The sequence below is a fragment of the Sesamum indicum genome, linkage group LG2 (genome assembly GCF_000512975.1).
Source record: "Sesamum indicum cultivar Zhongzhi No. 13 linkage group LG2, S_indicum_v1.0, whole genome shotgun sequence".
NCBI classification, from domain to species: Eukaryota; Viridiplantae; Streptophyta; class Magnoliopsida; order Lamiales; family Pedaliaceae; genus Sesamum; species Sesamum indicum.
The window spans coordinates 761143-780351 of NC_026146.1; the positions used below are offsets into that span (position 1 = coordinate 761143).

The following is a 19209-nucleotide window of genomic DNA, read 5'->3' on the forward strand; positions in this document are numbered from 1 at the left end:
ATAGATACATTCCCTCCATCAAATAATCTTCCAATTAAAGTCTAGGGCATGAAATTCGTAATTGGTTCACATCTTTGACTTTGATATCTATGTATCTATTCTATTTGTATGTCTCCTCAAACAACATAGAAAACTGATTTTCCTATTTAATTGGCAGCCGCGGCCACGGACTTCTGAAGAGTATACAACATAGAAAACATAAGAGATCACTATCATTTCATGATAGACAATGTATCCTTTCTTGGAACATACCAACCTTCATGCATGTTCCGACTGCACTGATACAAAGTCTTTGGTAACCATGTCAGCCATGACCAAGATACAACCGTCCCGTACATAAGGCTATTGTGGCTCCTCAAGTCAAAGGACAAATTCTTGTACTATTGCCGCCAAGGAGTTCTAGTCATACCGATCATGCCTCATTACCTTACATATGACAACTTCCGTGAGTTAGTTCAGTGAACTTGATAAATCCTTATCAAGCATCCACTAAAGTGTGCTGACGTCTTGTGTCATTGTCTATAAAATGTGACAATTGTCATATGAACTGAAAGTTTCTAAGTGTGAAAGAATGTGACCCATGACTAATTATTTTGGAAGGCCCAAACCCAATCCCCACCGAAAGGCCCTTCTATCACCAAGGCCCAAGTATTTCACTCAAACCCATAAACCGACCCAGTCCATTCTTGTACCCAACCCAGTTAGTTTATAATACACTCAACCCTAACCTTAAAATCATTTTTCACTCTCCCCTCTCTTCTCTCAATTCACAACGGCTGCATCTCTTCTCCTCTTTCTCAAACCGGCTCCTTAACTTCTCCTTCTCTCTGGTTCTTCAAAAATGGCTTTCGAATGGCATTGGGAAGGCACACCACCGCCATTTTCATTCCTCTCTCATCTCTATAAATTTCTTCTCTCATTCTCGTTTCATATAACCCCGAAAAATACTCTCTAAAATCTTTGTGATCTTGAAACCTTAGTGGTTGTCTAATCCTCTTCGTGTTTTCAGTTCTGAGTGAACGAAATAGGGAGTCTCTCTTGGTGAGAAAAGAAGGAGCAACCGTGGTGGTTATTGTGGTTGCCGACCTTTCTCATGGCCGTGTGTGACTACCTCGGATCTGTGGCTCTCTGAGCCGATGTATTACTGTGTTCTTTTACTGTTGTTTATCTATTTCTGTATATTTATCATTACTGTTGTAAATCTTGGCTTGTTGAGTTAGGAATTTACGAGCTTCCGCTGAAGTGTTTATAACTAACACTAAGGAATCATGGTCAATGCCCTATCTCGATCGATTCATCAACTTGGAACATTTTAAATCAAACTATAGAGGTTGATTTCGTGGTCACCATCCTATGCACAACCCTACCCTGTAGTATAATGATCTAAGTGCTTCAACCAAATGCGTACAAGTATTGCATAAAGCATAAGATGAAGTTGGCCAAAAAACAATTCTAATATTAACATTTTTATTGAAAAAAATCATTTAAAATTAATGACAATGAGCCAACAATTGGTTTGACTATCACCAATTCTAACACATATATGCCTTTTTGCTTATTTGTTGGATACTAGAGTGACCCACTTATTTATACACTTCAAATATGTGAAGTCTTTGCTAATACTCTAAAGAAAGAGACAGAGAAAAGTATATATAAAAAGTATTTTGAGAGAATGTGTAGTTATCAATTCACTTGTACTTTCACTTGTATTGTTTGAGAGCACCATATTTATATTTATAAGTATACTCAATCCTATTTCAAAAAGGATCGTGCATTTAGAAAATTCAAACTCTATTTTAAATATAGAGGTCAAATTTATCGCGACATCCCACGATAAATAATATAAATAATAGAGTTTGGAATACATAAACACATGTAACCATATTATAATTATTAACCCTAGCAAGTTTCGGGCCCATTGTCATTATGAATTTATTTTCTTTTGTGGCCAGACTAATAGTCCTGAAATTATCTACAATTTTGACTATAATTGATACCAATGTTATGTCGTGGACACAATATTGTACACCCATTTCTATAAGTTCGGTTAAATGTCCCCAATGTTATAATGTGGACGGCGCCACAGTTTCAATGGTATTCATTTAACACCTCTTCTTGGCATTTAAATCGATCTGGAAGGAACACCTGCCGATTATGTGTGTACCATATAACTTCCTAAAAACAGTGTCCAAACAGAAAAAGATGTAGACTGCAGTGACTATAAAGGCCATACAAGACTTGAGGAGAAATCAAGACAGGAAAAAAAAAATGGCAGTGCAGAAGAACGAGAGCAAAATCCTTGTATTTGGAGGGACTGGATACATTGGGAATTACATAGTAAAAGCAAGCATCAAATTGGGACATCCCACTTATGTTTTCTCAAGGCCTAACTCCAACAAAACTGAAATGCTCAATCAGCTTCAATCCATGGGTGCTATCGTAGTCAAAGTACACTCCCTCTTATTATTATTATTATTATTATGTAATGATCGAACGCTAATGTCTGTGTGAGGACGGTCATATATGATTCTTTTCTTACGTGTTTAAGTTGCCTTGATATTCTTGCAGGGAACAAGGACGAGCACGACAAGCTTGTTTCACTGCTTAGGGAGGTTGATGTGGTGATATCTGCATTGGCTTATCCTCAAGTTCTTGATCAGCTAAAAATCATTGAGGCTATCAGGGTTGCTGGTAATATTAAGGTAAGGAATAATGCTACTCTGCTGTAGGAGAAGGAAAGATTACTGATGCTGATATATCCCAACACTGATCCAATGCTACAATTCTTAGAGATTTCTGCCATCCGAGTATGGTGTTGATGAGGATAGGGTGAGTGTGTTGCCTCCATTCGAAGCATTCCTTGAGAAGAAGAGGAAAATCAGACGAGCCGTAGAAGCAGCAAACATCCCTTACACTTTTGTATCTGCAAACTGCTGTGGTGCTTACTTTGTCAACTTCTTGCTCCATCCTTATGAGCAAAAAGAAGAGATCATCACGGTCTATGGCAGTGGCGAAGCCAAAGGTGAAAACTTCAACCATATATCTCAATGCACATTTTTTCAGTTAATAATAGGCACCACGTTTTCGCTCGTTTTAGCTGTGCTGGTTTATGAAGAAGATATTGGGGTTTTCACTATTAAAGTGGCAGCTGATCCGAGAGCATGCAACCGCGTGGTGATATACCGGCCAGCAGTCGACTTGATATCACAGCTTGAATTGATTTCTTTGTGGGAGAAGAAAACAGGGAGAAGATTTAACAAGGTTCATCTCCCAGAGGAAGAAATGGTGACCCTTTCAGAAAGTAAGTATAACTCTGAGATATTCTGATACTTCATCCACATGCCAGATTCAGACACCGTGTGTATCTTAATTCATGATATGTGAGTTTGTGAGACAGAGAAAGCGAGACACAGGTAGAGTGAGAGAATACTTTTAAAAAATTTTGACAGTGTGAAATACTGATTACTTGATTTATTCTTCCAGCTTTGCCACATCCTCAGAATATACCAATCTCCATCCTTCACAGTGTCTTTGTAAAGGGCGTAACAACGAACTTTGAGCTTGGGGAGAATGATGTTGAGGCTTCTGCATTATATCCAGACCTGAAAGTGACTAGCGTTGACGAGCTCCTCGACATTTTCCTGTGCAATCCGCCTAAGCCTGCTAATGCATCATTTGCATAAAAGTTGTAGAGAGTTAAGACAGTTGCTCATTTTCTCATACACTTGTGACAAGATTGTTTCCCGATTTACAAAGAGTTCATGTATCTATGTATTTATGCTTTAATCAAACGGTAATAAAGATTCAATGATTGGCAAGATTACCTTAAAGGAAAGAAGCAACAAACAAGAAAAAATATATATATATATTTTATAGGTGATACGGTTATACACAACTTAAGTGTTAACTTGGCAAGCAGGGTGCAGGAGCAGATGATGCATGGGTTGATATTTTGCACAAACCTCGCCTCTTTTCTTCATTTTCTTCTTCCCTCCATGATGGAATATAACAAAGACGGGCATTCTGTCAGCATCAAATAATTACTATGGTCACAGGAGATCTCGCTCTTAAGCTAAATTTGCCATGAGATGAGACTGTTCACATGAGGAAAATAACTGTAAACAAAAGGAAGATTTTCCTTGTTCACATCAACCTTTCTCATAAGTTGCAAATGATGATCATAGGCATATAGGTCATTGACTTTGGACCTGAAAACTAATTCAGCATAAATTCCCACACAATAAACTGGAACAAATCTCTCATGCAATCCACTGTACTGATACTATATTGCTTTTCCCAACCTTCACCACCTAAACTCCTCAAGATCCACACATCAATTTGGTTCATGTGTTGACTGTAGAAATTGGTATCGTAGCGGAAGCATGAAATTATAGAAGAGAACAATAAAAGTTCTTGAAGGAATGTTAGAAAATCTGAAAGTATTTCACTCTATTTCTATCTGTCAAGATTACAACGAAGAAGAAGACTTTCTTCTTTATAAGTGGGCTACAACTGTCTTCAACTAAACTGCACTAGTACAACTGTCTTTAACTAAATCGCACTAGTGTTGCTAAAGGCGTGAAAGTGTTTAATCAAAGGAAAATTAAAATGCGACAACAACAACTAATAAAAGCGCATTCTTCACAACACGATTGAGAATCATCTTCATCCATCTCAGTTCTGCTCTGCTGAAGCTACTTCAATCTGCAGCTGCAACTCCCTTCTTTTACACTCCCCTCTCAAGCTGAACTTATCAAAATATTCACTAAGTTCAGCTGGGAGATTAATGACATGAATTTTGAGCTAGGTAAAATCTTGGTGAAGATGTCAGCTGGTTGATCCTTGGAGGCAATATGTGCAGGTGCTATAAATCCTTCCTTGTATCTGTCACGCACTATATGACATTCTATTTCGATGTGTTTAGTCCTTTCATGGAATACAGGATTTGTTGTTATATACAATGCGGCTTGATTATCACAATGGAAGGGAATAGGTAAAGGAACCTCAATCCTTAAATCCTTAAGTAGGCTATGAATCCATATAAGTTCACAAGTGGTAGATCCCATACTTCTATATTCAGCCTCGGCCGTAGATCTTGCAACAGTAGTTTGCTTCTTTGTCTTCCATGAAATTAGGCTCCCTCCTAGAAATATACAATATCCAGTTAGAGATCTCCTAGTTTCCTTGCAGGTGGCCCAATCCGCATCACAAAATGCTTCTAAATTGAAGTTGTCTTCAGAGTTAAAAAACAGTCCTCTATGCTTTGTTCCCTTCAAGTATTTGACTAGGTGTAATGCTGCATTCCAATGATCCTCACATGGTTGCTGCATAAACCGACTTAGTTGTTGGGTAGCATGGCAAATATCAGGCCTGGTAAAGCCTAGATACAACAATCCACCCAATAGTCTTCTATAGGAGTCTGGCCTGACAAGCTGTTTTCCTGCACCTGCCTTTAGCTTTAATCCTGCTGGTAATGGTGTGTTTGTAGCTTTACATTTTGTAAGCCCAGTATCAGCAACAATTTCTTTTATGTATTTGCATTGAGTAATGATCATTCCAGCATCATTCCTGCCAATTTCCAAACCAAGGAAGAATATGGCCTTTCCTAGATTCTTTATAGTAAAGAGCTCATGTAATTTTACCTAAAAATCAGTAATGGTTTTCTCACATGGTCCTGCAAGCAGCACATCATCAACATATACCAAAAGACAAAAGAAACCAGTATTTGTGACAATGGTGAATAAGCAATGATCAATTTTAGATTGAACAAAATCAATCTTTTCTAATTGCTTTGTAAATTCCAAATTCCATTGTCTATATGCTTGCTTTTAGGCCATAAAGGGATCTTTTCAGTTTACAAACATGTCCCTTTGGAACTTCATATCCCTCAGGAGGATGCATGTATATTTCTTCTTCTATGAATCCATGCAAAAAAGCATTGTTAATGTCAAGTTGATGCAGAAACCAATGTCTTTTACATATAACAGCTAATAGGATTCTAATGGTGCCAGCTTTGGCTACAGGAGAGAAGCTATCAATGTAGTCTATGCCCTCAATTTGGTTATACCCTTTTGCTACTAATCTAGTTTTGTATCTGTCTATACTACCATCAGGCTTAAGTTTCAGTTTGTACACCCATTTGCTTCCTATAGCCTTTTTTCCTTTGGGTAATTCAGTAATGTCCCAAGTGTTGTTATTTTCTAAGGCCTCTATTTCTGTCTGCATAGCTTCTATCCATTGTCTTTACTTAATGGCATCATCATAAGTCTTAGGTTCCTGTGGCAAGTTATTAGTGGCATACATGCATGTGTTCATGTCATTAATAAGCTTAACAGAGAGGATGTCATTCTGATCTTTGCTAAAGGAACATACATAATCCTGTAATCTAGTAGGTTTAGTGATCTGCCTATTTGATCTTCTTATGCCAAGGTTTTCTGAGTTTTGTTCAGGTTCTATATTATCAGAAGTATTACTTTCTATGTCACCTATTATTGGTACTAAGGTTTCATTTTCTTCTTCAAAATAACTAGTATCAAATTTAGAATTCATTAAAGATTCATGACAGGATATAGGATCACTTTGTTTATCAACAAAAGGAAAAATGTCCTCTTTAAAAACCACATCCCTAGAGACAATAATAATTTTTCTGTTTGCATCATATATCTTATAACCCTTTTGATTTGGGGCATATCCCAAGAAAATCCCTTTTATAGCTCTTGTGTCAAACTTTAGTTTATGAGGTAAAATATTAGTGACAAAGCATAAACACCCCAATGTTCTAAGGTTAGTGTAATTGACAGATTTGTGCATTAACAACTCATAAGGGGTTTTCCAATTTAATACAGGTGTTGGTATTCTATTGATGATATAAGTAGAAGTTAACAAAGCTTCAATCCAAAACATCTTAGGCATATTGGCTTGGAACATTAAAGATCTTGCAACTTGTAATAAATGTTTATGTTTTCTTTCAACAATGTCATTTTGTTGTGGTGTGTAAGTGCAAGTGGTGTGGTGTATTATACCTTCTTCCTTAAAAAAACTTTGACATTGTTCACTTAAAAATTCTGATCCATTGTCAGTTCTAATCCTTTTAATCCTCTTATCAAATTGAGTCCAAGTCATTTTATGGAATTCCTTTAGCAAGTTAAAAGTTTGGGATTTCTGTTGCATAAGGTATATCCAAGTGCATCTACTATGGTCATCTACAATAGTTAACATGTAACTACAATTAGAGATAGAGTATTCATTATAGGGCCCCCATATATCAACATGTATAAGATCAAAACATGCATCACTTTTAGTATTGCTAGAAGAGAAGGGAAGTCTCTGTTGTTTTGCCTGTGGGCATACATCACAGAAGGTTTTGTAAGCTCTATTCTTGTCAATTAAACCTGTATGAATCAATACATCATGGGATAAATGGCCTAATCTTCTATGCCATATTTCTGGTTGAACAATAGATACAGTAAGGCTTGCATTTCTGTATTTACACAGTATGTCATCTATAAACCTCTTGTGAAATGACTTAGTTTTGAGGACATAAAGTTTCCCTATTAAGCATGCTATGCCAATGACCTCCTTAGTTTTGTGGTTCTACATGATACAATGAAATTTTGAGAATTCAAAGGTTATTGAGGTACAACTACATAATCTGCTTACAGACAATAAATTGAATTCTAAGCCTGGAACATGCAATACATTTTCAAGTGTTAGTTTGGCATTCAATTTAATATTTCCTGTGAATTTGACCTTGTGTTCAGTACCATCTGCTAACCTTATATGAGAATTCTGTGTATAAGTTTTAGCATGATCAAACATAGAGTTATCATTGCACAAATGGGCAGTGGCTCCACTATCAATAATCCATAGGTTAGAATTTTCAGTTTTAGAGAAATCATATTCAGAACACTTACCAGAGAAGTCATAGTTTTCAGCATGTGTACCTGCAGAATTCTATGACCTCATATCTTCAATCAGTCTGTGGAATTATGATCTTATGAGTTCTGTGACAGACTTATCATCCATGGTGCTATTGACCTTTTCATCTCGAGTTTTGAGAGCTGTTGCAATTCTGTTTCCAGCAGCTATGTTGGCTTTCTTTTGATCTAAGAATGGTTTGTACCATTCTAGATATCCAATAATTTCGAAGCACACCTCCTTTAGATGTCCAGACTTCCCACAGTGTTTACATATCAAGGATTTCTTATCAGCAGCAACCTTTCTCTTCTGAAAGTTTCTTGAAAAATCCGATTTATTGTAAGCTTGCATGGCCATGTTTGATGTGGTGTATGTCTGTATAGAATTCGTCTCCTTTTGTTCTTCAACATTAAGAACCATAGAGTAGGCCTTATTGTTGTCCGGTAGAGGCTCCATCGCCAAAATTTGATTTCTGACATGCTCATACTTCTCATTCAATCCCATAAGGAATTGAATAAGTTGATCATTTCCTTTGATTTCTGCATTGTGCTTTATTGCCCCACACGTACATCCACATGTGCATTTTTCCGTTCGTGTAACACACTCCAAATCGTCCCAGAGCTTCTTTAATTTTGAGAAATAGGCTAATACACTCATGGAACCTTGTGAAGTTGAAATAAGTTCTTTCTTGAGGCGAAATTCCATAGGGCCATTGTTTTGGCCGAATCTGTTTTCTAGTTCTGTCCACAATTCTCTGGAACTGGTTGTGTACATGAAGCTCTCTGCTACTTCTCTTGTCATGGAGTTTAAAATCCATGATGCAACCATGGAATCAGTTCTTATCCATTGTTCAAAGTCCCTTTCATTGCTTTCTGGTTTCTTTATGTCTCCATTGATGAAACCCAGTTTCATCTTCGCTTTCAATCCCAATTTTATTGAACGGCTCCAAGAAAGAAAGCTCGATCTATCCAGTAACGTAGTCACCAGGCTTAAACCTGGATTATCTCCTGGTTGCAATTTAAAAATTTCTGGAATCTCAGCCATTGTTGTTCTGTATGCGTTTCTTGATTTCAAGAAAATTTGGTTGTGGAATTTCTTTGTGAAACGGATCAGAGACCATCAAAAGATGGCTCTGATACCATGTAGAAATTGGTATCGTAGCGGAAGCATGAAATTGTAGAAGAGAACAATAAAAGTTCTTGAAGGAATGTTAGAAAATCTGAAAGTATTTCACTCTATTTCTATCTGTCAAGATTACAACGAAGAAGAAGACTTTCTTCTTTATAAGTGGGCTACAACTGTCTTCAACTAAACTGCACTAGAACAACTGTCTTCAACTAAATCGCACTAGTATTGCTAAAGGCGTGAAAGTGTTTAATCAAAGGAAAATTAAAATGCAACAACAACAAGTAATAAAAGCGCATTCTTCACAACACGATTGAGAATTATCTTCATCCATCTCAGTTCTGCTCTGCTGAAGCTACTTCAATCTGTAGCTGCAACTCCCTTCTTTTACATTGACGACCAAGAAATGCCCCCCATTTCAAATATCCGATCATGAATTCCGCCAGTGTTTGGGAGTGGTATCTTCTCAAACTTTTCAACATCCACTGGCATTGATACAATATACTCGTTATGATCAACATTTGGAACCCAATGTAGAGCTGCTATAGCAAAAATTGGTTGGTAACCCAACCAACCAAACAATCCAGAGGGAGGTCCATCCACTACTCTCCATGATCGACTCTCTATGTTCATAATCTCGCAGCAATGTACCTTAAGTCATCCTGAAACAAGTGCACCAACTTATACCTCTTTGACTCATGGCAAAATCCTAATCCATATGATTCATGATCAGGGGAAGACCTAGTTGCCAACAGAATTGGTTTCATCTCCCTAGTGACAGGGTTCAAGACAATTAGTCCTCTTCTCCTCATACAGTTATCAAGAACAATCAAACCATTGAATGTTGCTCTAGTTTGGCCCATACAAGTTGTATTGTACTCTTTCGTCGTGCCTTTGTCATCTTTAATTTCCAGAAACTTTATGTAAAACAACGAAGGTGGGTCAATAGGGGCCAATGACGTACAGGCATAAATGGAACTAGTCTGGAAATAATTAGGGGATAATTACAATTAGACCCCTCTTAAAATCTAAAATTACACTTTTTTTTCCAAAAAAAATTTAAATTATACTTACACTTAATCTGAAAATTCTCTGTCTACACTTTACCCCTTTCTATTAAGGTTTGTACGAAAAATGCTGACGCTAAAAAAAAGTTACATAAAGTTTTAAATTTAGCCCCCCATTTAACATTCTGAAGTATATTTTTGTATTTATAAAGGGATAAGTATAATATATATCTATATAAAGAGAGTGATGTTAACATCACTACATTTCTTTTTCTTTATAACTACAAAATGATTACTTGAAAATATTAAATTGAGGGTTAAAAATGTTACCTTTTTTTTAATAATATCATCATTTTTCATCCTAATGAAGAGTAAAATTAAATTTTTGGAGGGGGTGTAAGTGTATTTCAAAACTTCTTTGGGCAAAAGTGAAACTTTATATTTTCAGAGTAAGTTTAAGTATATTTAACCCAATAATTAATGGATAAAGAAATAAATCCAACATAATTAAATAAATGTATGTGCACAAAAATAAATATTTAACGCATAAATGTGAATGGAGTGAATCTGTAGCAGCATTAGTATCTGGATCCAGCGCTCCTCTTGACAATAGATCACGAGGAAAAATTACATTTTTTGTCGGTCCAAAATATCACAAGAACTTTAGTCCCACTTTATTCACGAGTTATATTTTGGGTTACTCGAAAGTACCATCTTCTTTCAACATTTTTAGTCCTTATCGTCAACATTAGACTTAACAAATGTGAGGTGCTTATCTTCCCAAAATTCCCCAAAGCTGCAAATCGACTCACATATTCCCCTTTCGCAATATCCTTCTTATTTGCTTCTTTTTTACATCTTGAATTGGATGAATCATTTGAATAGTTTCTATAGATGTCTTGAAAGTTGACGTTTGAAATAATTGAGCACAAATTTTTCGGTCAAATGACGAAATAGAGGAGGCTTGGAGTTGTAACTTCTGCTAGAGAAAAATAATATTGTTAAATGATGTCGGAATAATTTTTTATTTTCTCCCAACCACTTTGGGAGAAATAAACAAGCGATTTGGTGTAGGCCTCAAGAAGTTAAACGCAGGGAAAAGTAAAGTTTAAATTACACTATAATATTATAATTAGCGATCAAATCGCTCGTCTCCTTGCTACTCCAACACGAATCTCACGCAGAAAGGAATCAATTGTATTGTTTAGGACACCAACCTTTAGTGCACTCCATTTGATGTACTGATACGGGGCTTTTTTGTAACCACGTATTTACATAACCATATCAGTCATGACCAAGATACAGGCGCCCCGTACACAAGGCTATTGTGGCTCCTCAAGTCAAAGGACAAATTCCTGTACTATCGCAGCCAAGGAGCTCTAGTCATACCGATCATGCCTTATTGGCTTCCATATGACAACTTTTGCGAGCCGGCTCAATGAACTTGATAAATCCTTATCAAGCATCCACTAAATTATGCAAACGTCACACATCATTCTCTATTAAATGCGACAATCGTCATATGAACGCATTACTTAGTGTAAGTTTCCAAGGAATTATGGCCAATGCCCTATTTCGACCTATTCATCGACTTGAAACATTTTAGATCAAATCATAGAGGTTCATTTCATGGTCACCATCTGTGCGCAACTCAACCCTGTAGTATCATGATCTAAGGGTTTCAACCAAATGCGTACAAGTATTGCATAAAACATAAGATGAAGTTGGCCAAAGAACAATTCTTAATATTAACATTTTTATTTGAAAAAAGATCATTTAAAATTAATGACAATGAGCCAATAATTGGTTGGCTTAACGATCACCAATTCTAACAAATATGTCTTTTTGGCTTAATTGTTGGATACTAGAGTGACCCACTTGTTTATACGCTTCAAATATGTGAAGTCTTTGCTAATGCTCTAAAGAAAGAGACGGAGAGAAGTATGCATAAAAAGTATTTTGGAAGATTGTGATGTGATCAATTCACTTGTAGTTTTACTTGTGGTGTTTGAGAGTACCATATTTATATTTATAGGTATACTCAATCCTATTTCAAAAGGGATCGCACATTTAGAAAATTTCAAACTCTATTTTAAATTTAGACGTCAAATACATCCCAACATTTCACGACCAATAATATAAATAATAGAGTTTGAAAAAGGTAAACACATGTAACGATATTGGAATTATTAACCCTAGGAAGTTTCGGACCCATGGTCATTATGAATATATCTCCTTTTGCTGCCACACAAGTTGTCCTGAAATTAGCTACAATTTTGACAATAATTGATACCAATGTCATGTCATGGACACAATATTGACACCCATTTCTATAAGTTCCAGTACTGCTAGGAAATGTCCCCACTGTTATAATGTGGAGGGCGCCACAGTTTCAATGAAATTCATTTAACACCTCTTGTTGGGATTTAAATCTATCTGGAGAAAGGAACATGACGAATGCAAAAAATGTGCCGATTATGTGTGTACCTTATAACTTCCTAAAAACAGTGTCCAAACAGAAAAAGATGTAGACTGCAGTGACTATAAAGGCCATACAAGACTTGAGGAGAAACCAAGACAGGAAAAAAAACAATGGCAGTGCAGAATAACGAGAGCAAAATCCTTGTATTTGGAGGGACTGGATACATTGGGAGTTACATAGTGAAAGCAAGCATCAACTTGGGACATCCCACTTATGTTTTCTCAAGGCCTAATTCCCACAAAACTGAAATGCTCAATCAGCTTCAGTCCATGGGTGCTATCATAGTCAAAGTACACTCCATCCCTCTTATTATTATTATTATGTAATGATCGAATGCTAATGTCTGTGTGAGGACGGTCATATGTGATTCTTTTCTTACGTGTTAATTTGCCTTGATATGCTTGCAGGGAACGATGGACGAGCACGACAAGCTTGTTTCGCTGCTTAGGGAGGTTGATGTGGTCATATCTGCATTGGCTTATCCTCAAGTTCTTGATCAGCTCAAAATCATTGAGGCTATCAAGGTTGCTGGTAATATTAAGGTAAGGAATAATGCTACTCTTTTGTACGAGAAGAAAAGATTACTGATGCTGATCTATCCGGACACTAATTAAGTGCTACATTTCTTAGAGATTTCTGCCATCGGACTTTGGTGTTGAAGAGGATAGGGTGAGTGTGTTGCCTCCTTTCGAAGCATTCCTTGAGAAGAAGAGGAAAATCAGACGAGCCGTAGAAGCAGCAAACATCCCTTACACTTTTGTTTCTGCAAACTGCTTCGGGGCTTACTTTGTGAACTTCTTGCTCCGCCCTTATGAGCAAACAGAAGAGATCATCACTGTGTATGGCAGTGGCGAAACCAAAGGTGAAAACTTTAACCATATATCTCTTTTGCGCATTTCTTGAGTTAATAACAAGCACGACATTTTCGCTCGTTTTTAGCTGTGCTGGTTTATGAAGAAGACATTGGGGTTTTCACTATCAAAGTGGCAGCTGATCCGAGAGCATGCAACCGTGTGGTGATATACCGGCCAGCAGCCAACTTGATATCACAACTTGGATTGATTTCTTTGTGGGAGAAGAAAACAGGGAGAAGATTTAACAAGGTTCATCTACCAGAGGAAGAAATGGTGACCCTTTCAAAAAGTAAGTATAACTCTGAGATATTCTGATACTTCATCCACATGCCAGATTCAGACACCGTGTGTATCTTAATTCATGATATGTGTGTGTGTGTGTGATAGAGAAAGCGAGACACAGGTAGTGTGAGAGAATATTTTTAAAAAAATTTGACAGTATGAAATACTGATTACTTGATTTATTATTGCAGCTCTGCCAGATCCTCAGAATATACCAATCTCCATCCTTCACAGTGTCTTTGTAAAGGGCGTAACAGCGAACTTTCAGCTTGGGGAGAACGATGTTGAGGCTTCTGCATTATATCCAGACCTGAAAGTGACTAGCGTTGACGAGCTACTCAACATTTTCCTGTGCAATCCGCCCAAGCCTGCTAATGCAGCATTTGCATAAAAGTTGTAGAGTGTTAAGACAGTTGCTCGTTATCTCATACACTTTGTGACAAGATTGTTTCCCGATTTGCAAACAGTTCATCTATCTATGTATTGATGCTGTAATTAAACGGTAATAAAGATTCAATGATTGGCAAGATTACCGTAAATGAAAGAAACAACAAACAAGAAAAAATATATAATATATATTTTACAGGTGATACGGTTACAGACAACTTAAGTGTTAACTTGGCAAGCAGGGTGCAGGAGCAGATGATGCATGGGTTGATATTTTGCACAAACCTCGCCTCTTTTCTTCATTTTCTTCTTCCCTCCATGATGGAATATAACAAAGACAGGCATTCTGTCAGCATCAAATAATTCCTAAGGACTATGGTTACAGGAGATCTCGCTCTTAAGCTAAATTCACCATAAGATGAGACTGTTCACATGAGGAAAATAACTATAAACAGAAGGATGATTTTCCTTGTTCACATCAACCTTTCTCAAAAGTTGCAAATGATGATCATAGGCATATAGGTCATTGACTTTGGACCTGAAAACTAATTCAGCATAAATTCCCACACAATAAACTGGAACCAAATCTCTCATGCAATCCACTGTACTGATACTATATTGCTTTTCCCAACCTTCACCACCTAAACACCTCAAGATCCACACATCAATTTGGTTCATGTGTTGACGAGACACAAAACCAAGAAATCCCCCCATTTCAAATATCCGATCATGAATTCCGCCAGTGTTTGGGAGTGGTATCTTCACAAACTTTTCGATATCCACTGGCATTGATACAATATACTCGTTATGATCAACATTTGGAACCCAATGTAGAGCTGCTATAGCAAAAATTGGTTGGTAACCCAACCAACCAAACAATCCAGAGGGAGGTCCATCCACTACTCTCCATGATCGACTCTCAATGTTCATAATCTCACAGCCAATGTACCGTAAGTCATCCTGAAACAAGTGCACCAACTTATACCTCTTTGACTCATGGCAAAATCCTAATCCATATGATTCATGATCAGGGGAAGACCTAGTCCCCAATGGAATTGGTTTCAGCTCCCTAATGACAGGGTTCAAGACAATTAGTCCTCTTCTCCTCATACAGTTATCAAGAACAATCAAACCATTGAATGTTGCTCTAATTTGGCCCATACAAGTTATATTGTACTCTTTCATCGTGCCCTTGCCATCTTTAATTTCCAGAAACTTTATGCAAAACAACGGAGGTGGGTCAATAAGGGGCCAATGATGTACAGGCATAGACTGCAGTTCGGAGACCTTGGCTTCAACAGAAAAATTGATTTTCATGGCTGATGACACTGAAGTGTTTCCAACAATGGAAGATGGGAGGCCCTTTGTAACTGGACTCAAAAATATTAATCCAATATCTGATCGTCGTAGATGGGCATGAATGAAAGTAGGACTATTAACAATCTCATACCACGACTTACAAACAAACCTCGAAGTCTGTAGGGATTCAAGTGGAAGCCTGACAATGATGTCGAAAATGCAGTCTTTTGGGAGATAAGGTACAGAAACAAGAATATCTTGTGGTTCCTTGTTCCAGTGCTGCTTCTTTTGGTTTTCTTCAAGCTCCCTTTTCAACTTTATTCTTTCTTCTACCAGCCTTAGCAAGCTAGTAGTTTTGCTGACCAATGGTTTTGTATTCATGCCTGTAAATTGCAAAAGAACCTCAGCATATACTTTGTGAAATATTGTTAAAAAGCAACAAAGCAGAGGTAAAGTACTACACAATCCTGAATTCAGGTGAAGGGAAAATTAAAATCTGAAGACAGACGTGCTGAAAACTTTCTAAAAACAGTGTTTAGAGTGAGAATCTACATTAACACCAGTCTCTTTAAACTAGCACCAGCTACTGCATCAACAACGGCTTTGATCAACCATTAATGTACTGTCAACTCATAGATAACACTACCTAAATTACGCATAAATGGAATGGAATCAATAGACTATATTTTCTCTCCTTGCTAGCTATGATATTGGTGACTGTTACAAATACTTTTCAAGAACAAGTATACACAGCTCAACTTTGACCAAAGTCTTCAAAAGCTAACTACATCTGGAGTGTGTCTCTGTTTTCAGCTATACATTTTCACTGCTTCATACTCTAATATTCCATCAAACAAGAAAAAGAAGGAAATTCCAACAAAGCTATCACACGACCACGACCATCTTACCTTGAACTGACATAACCATTTCATGATATATGTATATATTTCACGTGTAAACAGATATCCAAGCATCCGATCCTAATCCTCTCATCTCTTCACCAAAAATAAAGAAAGGCTTCATTTTTAATTCATCTATCGATAATCTATTCGCTTTCCCCATACAGAACGGGAAAAACACATCATAATCTCCCAAAAAATCACCGAAAATGATTGAACTTCCAAGGAATGCTCAGAGACGAGTAAAAATACAGCATATGTCATAAATTCATCATTCCCATGAAATCTTGAAATAACTGAAACACTAGTCATAACCCACAAACTGAAACTTCAGAAACAAGAAGTGGTCTCTACACATGCTACCTTTCTCGTGTGAATTTTGAGGTCACAGGAGTGATCTCTACACATACTACCTGCTTCTAAATACTATGCGAGTAAAGGGGATGATCGTGATCTCCCATGCGTCGCACTTCTCGAGGCTTGTGCACAAGGCCACGCAGATGCAGTATACAAGTCTGTTTGATTCTTGTGCTGTTGAGCCAAAACCTTGTTCCCTTGGATCAATCGGCAGTCGTTTGGCTTGACTGTCTTATGGTTTTCCTTTCTTTTCCTCCATCTATTTTTCTGGATTTTCTACCTTCGTGGGTCCATTCTTAAATTTATTTATTTTTATTTTGGTGCTCTTTTATGGAACTAGTTCTTCATTGCCACAAAATCAAATAAATAAAATCAAATTGAAATGGGTTTTCTTGAAATAAAAATTTTGTCTAATGAACTATGTTCTTATTGTATTATTTCATGTAATATCGACTTTATTTTAAGTTTCAAATGAACATAAGTTTCCATCTTTTCATAATTTTTGCCTAGATAATGTGACCCATTCGGTTTACCCCACTAGATTTGACCCGGTCCGACTACTTTAAATACTAATTCTTTCTCACTTTTTCTTATAACCCAAACCCTAATCACTGACTGTGGTTCTCTCTCTCGTGAGTGTGCACTTGCTTTAAATACTAACTGTGTTCCTTGTCTAATTGTGATATTGTTTTAGATCTCTAATTTTAGATTTAGATCTATGTTATTCTGAATTTTTATTCTTGTAATTCATAGATCTGTAAATCTAGTGATATATGTAATTATAATTTGCTCCAAATCCCATCCCATTCCGACCCTCTCCTCTCAAATCCTGCTCTCCTTTTTTTTTTTAAATATTATATATTAATATTTATATTTTCAATAAATATCATTATTTATATACAAGATTATACATATTATATCTATAATTTGAGATGTAATATCGACTTTTTTATAAGATTCAAATGAACGTAAGTTTCAGAGATTAGGTTAAGTCTCTGGCTGTATCACACTCAAACGTAAAATCGTTACTAATCCATAACTCTATATCAATTGTGATATTTATTTCTTAATCTATTAATACTTCTTATTATCCTCTTATCAAGAACAATCCTTGCTATTTTCCCCTACTTGGTCGAGCTCCCTCATTTCTCTGTTATTAAATTCTTGACCTTTCTATTATTATTCTACACTTTATAATGTGATATTCTATCAATTTTGTCTACTTATTACCTTGTGCCCTTTTTTTATGCACCAACCCCACCCCTATTTACAGGGGACTTTTTTTTAGGATAAAATGCATAAAACCCCTCTATATTTTAAAAAGTCTGCAAAAAAAAAAAAAAAAAAAATCCCTGTTTTTAGAATAGGCTAAAGCTCCTATTAGTTTTGTAAAACTCAGGTCAATCGCCCTTCTCTGTTAAATCCAACTAACTGTGTTAATTTTTTAAAAAATGATCGTTATACCCTTACTTAATATATATTATTTCTTATTTTAATGACCATTGGATCGTTTTTTATCAAATATTGATCGTTAAATCTAATCAATTAATCTCAACCGTTAGATTTTAAAAAAATAAAAAGTCTAGATTCAACAAATTATTTAAGTTATATTATATATAAATAATTTAATATTTTAAAAATATATTATTGTTATATATTAAAAAAAAACTAACTACCCCATCCACCCCCTTGCGCCCCCCACCCCCCAACCATCTTGTCGCCGGCAATAAGATTTTGTTAAAATCCTCATATCTCTATAAATTCTTTACCAAATTGAGTGAGGCCGGCTTCGTTAGAATCGTTTTGAAGAGACTAGTCTGATGGAAGTTTTCTAAGATCGAGATTCGATCGGACGGAGACGAATCAACGGCAAACATGTTCGGTGATCGTTGTTTGATCCCATTCCAACGAACACGGTCTTATATATATTTAAATTTGGTGTGAATCGGGTGTCTATATTTTTATATATCGTGATTGTTGATTAAATTTTTTTATCTCATTAAATATATAATAAAATAATAATTAAAATAATTAAAATTGTTCAACCATCACTATTATTATCATTATCATTATTATTAGATTAATTCATAAAAATCACTAAATTTTGACATAAATTTATAAATAATAAATAGATTCCATAATGCATAGTATGTATCCTGATATAAATATAAAACTCAAAAATAGATAAAACAAATCATAAGTGAATGACTTGTCAATTTAAAAAAAGCATAACGTAATACAAATATATATATATATATATATTAAAATATAACATAATATTTATGTATGTCATATTAAATATAACATTATATATTAATATTTATATTTTCAATATATATAATTAATTATTTATATACAAGATAATACATTGCGCAAGATTATACATATTATATCTATAATTTAAGATATAATATCGACTTTTTAATAAGATTCAAATAAACTTAAGTTTCCATCTTTTCATAATTTTTGCCTAGATAATAATTATTATAGCAAGTTTTTTTTTAATAAAGAAATATGTAACGTGTTATATATTATTGCGTTGGTGCAAAGAAATATTGTCTTCTTTCACTACTGTAATAATGCACAGAAGCAGCTTGAAC

The 19209-nt window shown here is 35.8% G+C and overlaps 3 protein-coding genes across 4 annotated transcripts; 2 read left to right on the plus strand and 1 right to left on the minus strand.

The window, feature by feature from the left end:
- LOC105177589 (eugenol synthase 1-like) lies at window positions 2153–3786 on the plus strand. Its single transcript, XM_020692130.1, has 5 exons — window positions 2153–2434; window positions 2554–2702; window positions 2791–3022; window positions 3098–3301; window positions 3484–3786. The coding sequence occupies exons 1-5, from the start codon at window positions 2269–2271 to the stop codon at window positions 3681–3683; spliced, it is 951 nt and encodes a 316-aa protein (XP_020547789.1). The 5' UTR covers window positions 2153–2268; the 3' UTR covers window positions 3684–3786.
- Window positions 12597–14536, plus strand: LOC105175838 (eugenol synthase 1-like). The gene is made up of 5 exons (XM_011098448.2): window positions 12597–12821; window positions 12939–13073; window positions 13162–13393; window positions 13471–13674; window positions 13859–14536. Exons 1-5 carry the CDS (start codon window positions 12642–12644, stop codon window positions 14056–14058), a joined length of 951 nt encoding a protein of 316 aa, XP_011096750.1. The 5' UTR covers window positions 12597–12641; the 3' UTR covers window positions 14059–14536.
- On the minus strand, window positions 14430–16880 carry LOC105175846 (F-box/kelch-repeat protein At3g06240-like). Of its 2 annotated transcripts, none has more exons than XM_011098470.2 (2): window positions 16666–16880; window positions 14430–15736 (listed from the first exon to the last, which is right to left on the minus strand). In XM_011098470.2, the coding sequence occupies exon 2, from the start codon at window positions 15732–15734 to the stop codon at window positions 14463–14465; it is 1272 nt and encodes a 423-aa protein (XP_011096772.1). In that variant the 5' UTR covers window positions 15735–15736; window positions 16666–16880; the 3' UTR covers window positions 14430–14462. The 2 variants fall into 2 exon arrangements, with proteins under 2 accessions (XP_011096772.1, XP_011096763.1); XM_011098461.2 differs by having other exon boundaries at window positions 16616–16880.